General features: G+C 32.9%; 1 protein-coding gene across 1 annotated transcript; it reads left to right on the forward strand.

The window, feature by feature from the left end:
- The first annotated feature begins 3,833 nt into the window (after positions 1–3,833).
- Positions 3,834–4,790, forward strand: LOC141602127 (uncharacterized). The gene has a single exon (XM_074422439.1). It carries the CDS (start codon positions 3,834–3,836, stop codon positions 4,788–4,790), a length of 957 nt encoding a protein of 318 aa, XP_074278540.1.
- Positions 4,791–10,172: the final 5,382 nt, after the last annotated feature.

Consider the following 10,172-nt stretch of genomic DNA (forward strand, 5'->3'; position numbering starts at 1 on the left):
GATGATTCTCATGCCAAGTAATCGTACTCCATCGATACATCGAAGTCATCTCCTATGATGTAACTAATCAACATGTTATTGCCTTTGCTCTAGTAGAGTGGCCTACCACCCAGTTTCCAAAAAAAAAAAAAAAAAAAAACAATAAATACATAATATTGTAACTAATCAACGTGTTATTGCCTTTGGTCTAGTAGTAAGGCTCTTGATTCACATGCACCAAGTGCGCCTGGGACGACACGGTCATAGACCGACCCAAAACCAAGGGCGTCTTTGGGCCCATGCGGGTTGCGCGGCTACACAGGGCCCAAAAATTTTTGGCCCAGAAAAACAAAGTGAAATAAGGATAAATTAAATTTGGGTCTTTAAAAATGCATTGAAATCTAGTGTCTTGGTGGTTAGTAAGTAGATTTTTGCACACGAAATTCAAGTTCAAAACCCAATACCAACATTTATTTCTTCTTTTTTTTTCATTGTTTTTAAAAAATTTTTTGGTAAAATGTTATATAGAACCCCTTTTTTTCATTGTTTTTATAAAATAGTTTCGTAAAATGTTATATAGGCCCATCTTTAGATTTCGCACAGGGCCCCCAAAAACTCCGAGACGGCCTTGCCAAAACACAAAGAAATAAGGCTTAAGTGAAGGAATTTATTTTGGCAAGCTTAAGCATGACACGTGGTGAGAGAAGAGCGGTTGCCACTCATTATTATTATTATTATTATTATTATTATTATTATTATTATTATTATTATTATTATTATTAATGGGAAGGCAAGACATTTAATATTTCTAGGAGTTTTGAATATCTACATAATGAGGGAGTTGGATAATTACCTACCCCTGGATAGTTGACAACTCATGTACATTCACAACCAAGCGAGTTTTCCGAATTCATGTGAAATTGTATATAGAAGAATAATTCACACGAATTGGATTTTCCGATGTTAATCTCATTTCTTGATGAACCAAACGAGGCCTATGTAAGATGATATGATGATGTTATGTTTTAAATTTTTTACAAATGTTAATCTACCCACCTGAACGTTTGTTTTTCCTATAAATTTTTTATCAAACCTACAAATGACAGATTTGTGAAAACCGACCATTCCTGAGACGGGTAAGGCAGAGGATGGGATTTAAGTATATGTTTATTTTATTAGGTATTTTGTTTTAATTTTGTAGAAATTGTTATAATATTTAGCATATCTATGTAATTGGAGTTAGTTGAAAATAGTAATAACTCGGTTATGTATTTATCTTCGGATGTTTCCCATTTTGAACTTATTATAAATAACAATTAGTCTCACTATAGACGGATATATCCGTCTATAGTGAAAGACGAGTCAAATATACTTAAAGTGATGACATTTTTGGGCCCCCACCATGTAACTTGTTACTTGTCTTATGTTTAAAGTGAATAGATATTTGGTCCGTCTATAACTATAGACGAATCTCCCGTCTATAATGAGAATTTGTGTATGAGTAATTCTGGAATACGTTTTTAAAATAATACTCAAAAATAAAGTATTTGTCGTTTTGGGTCGGTTTTGAAAATATTTGTCAAAATGGTGATCACGTAGGCTCGGGTTTTCAAAACCTAAAATACGGAACAAACACGCCATTACCAATGACGTGTTTTATGAAGGAAACACGCAATTAGCATTGACGTGTCTTAACACTAGTTTTTTTCTCCAGCTGACAGACTCCCATTAACATAAATAAAAAAATTATACATTGACACGCCACATGGGAGCGGCGTGTTTCCTTCCCAAAACCCGCGGCATTCCCAATGACATGTTTGCTATAGTCCATTGTACAGAAGTTTTTTTTTTCTACTTATTATTATAAACACGTCATTAGTATGACATGTTTGTTCCATATTTCAGGTTTTAAAAACCCGAGTCTACGTAAATACTATTTTGACAGATATTTTTAAAACTGACCTAAAACAACAAATACTTTATTATTTAGTATTTGTTGTAAACACAAAGTCAAGGTGAAAATCTCACCTCCGGGATTTACTCCACCGTCCTCCTAGAAGTCTACATTTACTATAGTAAATATGGCAAATGTCTTTGGTGAGTTTAATGTATACACACCGTATTACGTTGTATAAATACCGTACTCGATGAATGAGAAAACACACAATTTTCACTCTCAATCGTAATCTTTAACACGTTATCAGCACGAGCTTGCTCCGAATTCGCAAGGTATCATTTTCAAAATACTCGTAATAATTTAGCTCTTAGAATTTTTTTTTCAAAACAATTATATTACTAAATAATATTTTTAACATGGATCACCAATGTCATGAGATCACCACTATTTTAAGTTATATCTCAAATTCTAACATATATTTCATCACCGAACCTACTAATGACTTACCTATAAATATCTCTGTTGTTTGCCCGCAACCACAACCACAACCATAACCACAACCACAACCACAACCGAGTGAACCATCGGTTGTTGCCCCACTTAATCAACACTTATCAAAACCGATCCAAACCAACCTCAATAGTCAAGTAGAGAGACAAACCAAAAAGTGTCACAAAACCCACCAATTTTTTCCCGAAAATATAGCGGGACCGTCTCGCTTGAAGAGAACAAGAGACGAACAAGTGTCCTCAGAGTCAACCGAATCAACCGACTCCATCCGCGACAAACGCCCCAATACTAATATTATTACTGAACCATCTACCCCTGTCGACGACCTCTTAGGGCCACCTAGGCCCGCAACATCGGCCGAGAAACGTCAGATAACGACCACCATGTCAATCGTCTGAAAGTTTTCGAAATCTTTAGCCATGGTAGTAAATTTTTTTTTTGATGATATTATGAAGGTTGTTATTTAATTGAGCATTTGGAATGAAGCATTTTTTTTATTTGTCTCTCAAAGAACAACGAGAGACTTAGAAAAATGGTGTTGCAATAATGTTTGAAATGAGGAAGAGAACAAAAAATGTCAGTAGTAGTATAGTAGCAAAAGTCATAGTTAGGTAGGGATAATAAATACATTTGTTGGGTATAATAAGTATAATATAAGTATTATAATTTGAAAATAGAAGTGTTATAGTTGCATGCCTATGTTAGTATTAATATCATATGTAGTATGTATTAAGGGTCTAATATCCTTTTATATGTATTACATCTTGTTTCTAATTTTATTATGAAAGATTTATTTATTATCATATATATATATATATATATATATATATATATATATTTGAATATCTCATTGATAATCGTAAACATTTTATTTAAGTTTAATATTTATTTTTTTTCCTTTAATATTATCACTATTACCACCGACGCTACAGTATTTTTAACCCCTATAAAATCTTCATAAACTCTATTATTTTACTTACTTCTTCCCTTATCCCAAATCTTCTTTCCTTATCCAAAATCACGAAAAAAAAAATGGATAATAATAAGGATAAAATACCCGAAGACGAGCTCATGCGCTCTATTAAGAAAAATCTTCGTGAGTTAGAAACCCGGCTTAGTTGGTTAATGATAATAATAATTGTATTAGTTGCCTTTTTCGCTAAGTTTTTAGCTCATATTATGAATAATAAGTAAGTTTTATGCATATTTAGCTCTTGTTACATATTGTTATTTATGCTTTTATATTAATTTTATTGTAATCTTTTGATTAAGCTGAATTATCTTCCTTTAAATAATCTTAAACTATGACCAATTTGAATTATAATAAATGAATAACGAGACCACTAACCGCAATAAGTTAATAATGTTGAATTAATTAAGGTAGAAAACTTGAACATAACTATTCTTGTTTTCTAACAGTTTTTGTTTTTTTACGTTACATAGAAAAATGTCTCACATTGCCAAAAGAGAATTCGATATTCTTGATCTATCTGGGCAGAAATTTCTGCTATGGAAAGACGATGTCATAGCCCATTTGGGAGCCAAGGGCCTCGAACATACTGTTGAGGTAGGTAATTTTGGTACCTACCAAGAAAAGCAACAGGCTCATATATTTATACGACATCATATGGATGAAGGGCTAAAAAATGAGTATTTGCGAATAAGAGACTCTTCTCAATTATGGGCTCGCCTTGAGGAAAGGTTTGGACATCAACAATATGTCCTACTCCCTAAACTTCGCCATGAATGGGAAAACTTACGTTTCCAAGATTTTACTTCGGTAAACGAATATAATTCGGCCCTATTTCACATTGCCTCACAATTGGAGTATTGTGGTCATGAAGTTAGCGACTTCACTAAAATCGAGAAAACATTCTCAATAATGGGCAAATGCAATATTGATTTTCAAAGACAAATAAGGCAAAGCAAAATTGAAAAATTCACTGACCTTATTGCAATACTTTTAGTCGCTGAACAAAATGACAATGTTTTGTTAAAAAACGACAATTTGAGGCCAAGTGGATCTATTGCAATACCTGAGGCAAATTTTGTTGCTAGAAGTGGGCGTGGACACCGGATCAATAAGCGAGGACGCGGTAGAGGACGTGGTTCTGGCCTAAGTAGAGGTCAAAATACGTTTAAAAAACCACATTACGAAAAGCGGAATGCTTATTCCGAAAATATTGAAAAACCTAGAACTACTTGTAATAAGTGTGGTCTAGGAGGACACTGGGCTCGCGCGTGTCGCACGCCAAAACACTTTGTCGACCTCTACCAGGCATCCATCAGGCAAAAGAATAAAAGGCCCGAGGCACATTTTATTACTGAGGCCATACCATTTACAACCAATATGCCTAAATCAAACATGGTTGAGACTGACATGCTTGAATCAGATATGATCTAAACAACAAACTACTTTCTGGATGATGGCGCCGGGAGTAGTGGATTCAATATGACATCTACTATGTAGAAAATATGTTACCTTTATTTTAAATCTTACTATGCATGCATGTTTACTATGCTTTTATTTCTTACCTCAAATAAATGTAACATACTAGTTTCCATTTTCATTGCATTCTAAACATAATTACTAAACAATATTAATAGTCTTTATTTTAATGTTTTAGATATGACAACCGATGCAGAAACATGCTTAATAGATAGCGGCACAACTCATACTATCTTGAAACAGCAGAAATATTTCACTGAATTACTGCCAATTAAAGCATATGTGAATAGTATATGCGGCAACGCTGAAATAATTGAAGGTTGTGGAAAGGCTATCATCGTACTCCCAATGGGAACAAGCATAACAATATATAAAGCGCTATACTCGAGCAAGTCGCAACGAAACCTGATCAGTTTCAAAGATATGCGACAAAATGGTTATCATATTGAAATCATGACAGAAAATTCTAAAGAATACTTATGCCTAACGATAATAAAATCGGGCAAGAAATGCATATCTAAGAAGATGTCATCATACTCTTCTGGTTTATATTATACACATATAAATCCCATTATCACTAGCATGATGTCATCAACAAAAATAAATGATGAGACACATTCACTTTGTGGCATGATCAGAGATACTCCGACACGTCAGAGCACCGGCGTATCACGTGTCGATACGATACGATACGTAATACGACACGGGATACGTATCGGATACGCCAAAATAGGACACGACACGCGTACGGCGCAAAGGAATGAGAAAACTTACCTATTTGCTCTCATGAAGCTCTTCAAGTATGGAGATCTTACCCTTCACCCAGACCTGGTTACATTGGTGGATGTTCTTAGGCTGGGAGGAGGAGAAGACCTCAAAAGGTTGATGCAGTATGAGTTTGAAGACGATATATCGCAAGAGAGAGAGAAGAAAAGAATGAAGATAGAGAAAGTATAGAGGGGAAAGTGAGTGAGGCGGCTGGTTAGGGTTTCATTTTTGAAAAAGAAGAGAGAGGAGGTAGTTGGACGACAGCTGTAAAGTAAATATCTATCAAATTGTAATATTTAATACTACTTTTAATCAAGTTGTAGGGTCACATCTTTACACTATTACCCCTTGTCACTTTTACGTATAAAATAAGATAGCTATGACATATATTTTTTAATAGTTATTTCCTAATTTATCAAATATATATATATATATATATATATATATATATATATATATATATATATATATATATATATAGAGAGAGAGAGAGAGAGAGAGAGAGAGAGAGAGAGAGAGAGAGAGAGAGAGAGAGAGAGAGAGAGAGAGAGAGAGAGAGAGAGAGAAGAGATCAACTAAGGTCCTTAGATATATTAAGTCCATAAGTTCTATTATGAGCCATTGGATGGAGGGAGATGGAGGGATGAGATCAACCCCAAAAAAGTGTGTTTATAAGCTAATCTCACCATCTCTCTCCTCATTCACTAATCCACTCTAATTAATCACTAATTTATTATATATTTGTTTTCCACTCATCCATTTCTCTTTCATCTGACACATTTCATTTTCTCTCTTCTCTCAAACTCTAAAAAAAAAACCCAAATAAATAAAAAAAACTCAAAAATCCAAATAAATAAAAAACCCAAAAAATCCAAATAAATCAAAAAACTGAAATAAATCATTCATTCCTCTCTTCCTCATTCACCACCACCCCACCCGACACCAACTAACCACCAACCCGCCGCCGCCCCACCGCCGCTGACTTTTTTTTTTTTTTTTTTTTTTTTTTTTTTTTTCCGTTTTGTGTTAGTTTGTATGTTTTGAGTTGTTTTTTCCATTCATTATTTTTTTTGTCTTTTATTTTATTTTAGTTGTCTTTTATTTTTTTAGTTCTCATTTTTTATTCATTTTCTTAAATCTCTTCTTGTTATACGTTTTTTTTAAGATTTCGTGTTATAAATCTCGTTTTTTTTTGTGAGATACTTTTTTTTCATCTAAGACAAAAATGGACTAAAGTTATACAAAAATGAACCAAAGTTATACAAAAATAGACCAAAGTTATACAAAAAAAGACTAAATTTATACAAAATTTGGACTAAAGTTATACAAAAATGAACCAAAGTTATACAAAAATGAACCAAAGTTATACAAATATGGGCTAAAGTTATACAAATAAGGACGAAAGTTATACAAAAATGAACCAAAGTTATACAAAAATGAACCAAAGTTATACAGAAATGGATTAAAGTTATACAAATATGGGCTAAAGTTATACAAATAAGGACTAAAGTTATACAAAAATGGACCAAAGTTATACAAAAATGAACCAAAGTTATACAAAAATGGACTAAAGTTATACAAACATGAACCAAAGTTATACAAAAATAGACCAAAGTTATACAAAAAAAGACTAAAGTTATACAAAAATTGGACTAAAGTTATACAAAAAATTGGACTAAAGTTATACAAAAATGAACCAAAGTTATACAAAAATGAACCAAAGTTATACAAAAATGGACTAAAGTTATACAAATATGGAATAAAGTTATACAAATATGGACTAACTTTAGTCAATTTTTGTATAACTTTGGTTCATTTTTGTATAACTTTGGTTCATTTTTGTATAACTTTAGTCCAATTTTTGTATAACTTTAGTCCAATTTTTTGTATAACTTTAGTCCATTTTTTGTATAACTTTGGTGCATTTTTGTATAACTCTGGTCTATTTTTGTATAACTTTGGTTCATTTTTGTATAACTTTGGTTCATTTTTGTATAACTTTAGTCCATTGTTGTATGACTTTAGTCCAATTTTTGTATAACTTTAGTCTTTTTTTGTATAACTTTGGTCTATTTTTGTATAACTTCAGTCCTTTATTGTATAACTTTAGTCCATTTTTGTATAACTTTAGTCCTTATTTGAATAACTTTTGTCCTTATTTGTATAACTTCAATCATTTTTTGTATAATTGTAGTCCAAATTTGTATAACTTTAGTCCAAAATTGTATAACTTTAGTCCTTATTTGTATAACTTTAGTCCTTATTTGTATAACTTCAGTCCAAATTTGTGTAATTTTAGTCCAAAATTGTATAACTTTATTCCATAAGAGTACAACTTCAGTCCAAAATTGTATAACTTTAATGCACCCAGTGTATAACTTTAATGTTTTAAGTGTATAACTTTAGTCGTAAATAGTATAACTTTTATAAAAACCAAATAAATATGAAAAATCGTAATTAATCAACAAATATTAAATCTGAAAAAAAAATTAAATAATAACAAAAACAAAAAAAACTCATAATAACAAAAACAAAAAACCAAATAACAATAATAAAACCAAAAAACCAACAACCCAACCCAACCCGAAATCTGAAATAAACCAAATAACAATAAAAAAAAAACCAAATTTAAATATCGTGTGTATAACTCTAATGCACGCAGTGTATAACTTTAATAGACAAGATGTATAACTCCAATTTATACAATTTATAACTTTAGAGGTTAATAGTATGAATGAGCCATGACAATAACAAAAAAAATAAATCTGAAAAAATGACAAAAAAACAAACGAGAAAAAAGGAATGAGCCATGACACTACCTACGTCCTACACCGTAAAACCAACAATTAATAATTAAACAATACTACATGTGAGACGATTCAACGAACACGTAAAATATAAGAATTAATAATTAAACCAACAAGTAGATCTGAAAAAAAAAAAAAAAAAAAAACCAAACTTTCATTGTTTACCAGACAATGAAAACGACGAAAGGACTAAAGTTTCATTGTTTACCAGACAATGAAAACCAAAAAACCATGAAATCTGAAAAAAGAAAAAGAAAGGGAGGACGAAAACCATAAAACAGATCGTATAGCATAAAAACCAAATTACCAAATTAACCAACACAAACACAAAACAGATATTTTTTTCATTGTTTACCAGACAGAAAACGACGAAAGGATCCTATAGCATAAACCATAAAAACCAAATTACCAACACAAAAACAAAACAAAAAAAAGAAAAACAATAGTAACAATGAAATCTGAGAGGAGGGTGACAGCCGGGTGGACGAAGATGGGAAAGGAGGGTGGCAGCCGGGTTGTTGTTGTTGTTGTTGTTGTTGTTGTTGTTGTTGTGGTTGCGGTGGTGGTTGTTGTTGTTGTTGTAGTGGTGGAGGCAGTGGCGGTGGGCGCGAGTGGAGGTGGCTGCGGCGAGTGGAGGGCGGAGGGCTGGTGGTTACCGAGAAGGAGAGGAGAGGATTTGTGTATATTTTTTGGTTTTTTGTTTGTGTTTTTTTTTTTTTTTTAGTTTGTGTTTTATTTGGTTTTTTTTTTGTTTTGAGAGAATGAGAGGAAAATGAGAGAGAAAGAAGGATGAGAGAAGTGTGAGAGAGTGATTAATGAGTGAGTGAGTTGGGAGAATTAGAATGAGGATAGAGTTATACAAATTAGGATGGAGTTGTACAAGATTAGTGAGGGAGATTAGTGAGGGAGATTTGTGGCCCTCCATCAAGATGAAATCTCATCCCTCCATCCCTTCCATCTTAAGGTCCTTATAAGGACTTAGGGACTTATTAGATGTAGTGGCCTTAGAAGAACCCTTCTCTCTCTCTCTCTCTCTCTCTCTCTCTCTCTCTCTCTCTCTCTCTCTCTCTATATATATATATATATATATATATATATATATATATATATATATATATATATATATATATATATATATATATAGAGAGAGAGAGAGAGAGTGGTTCTTCTAAGGTCCTTACATCCATTGAGTCCCTAAGTCCTTATAAGGGCCTTTGGATGGAAGGGATGGAGGGATGAGATTACATCTCATTCAAGGGTCACAAATGAACCTCCCTAATCTCCCTCCCTAATTGTGTATAACTCTACCTAATTGTGTATAACTCTACCACCATTCTAATCTCCCAACTCACTTCCTCATTCACTCATCCTCTCTCATTTCTCACATTCACTCTTTCTCTCTCATTCTCTCAAAAAAAAAAAAACCAAACCAAAAAAAACCAAAAACCTAAATAAATCAAAATCTAAACAAACCAAAAAAAAAAAAAAAGAACAACTTCATTCATCTTCTTCCCTCCAGCCGCACAACCGCCAGCCGCACCCCCTCCCCAGCCGCACTACCGCCACTCCTCCTCTGAACCGTCCCTCCGTCACCAACCGTTCCAGATCTACTTTTCTTTTTTTTTTTCAATTTTTTTTTCCTTATTTCAATTGTTGTTGGTTGTTGCGGCTGGTGGTGGTGTTTGTGGCGGTTGGTGTCAATGTTGTTGTGGTTGTTATTGTTGTAGCTCCGTTGTGGCGGTTGTTAGTGTTGTTGTTGGTG

This window comes from Silene latifolia, chromosome 9, assembly GCF_048544455.1.
Source record: "Silene latifolia isolate original U9 population chromosome 9, ASM4854445v1, whole genome shotgun sequence".
Lineage (NCBI taxonomy): Eukaryota > Viridiplantae > Streptophyta > Magnoliopsida > Caryophyllales > Caryophyllaceae > Silene > Silene latifolia.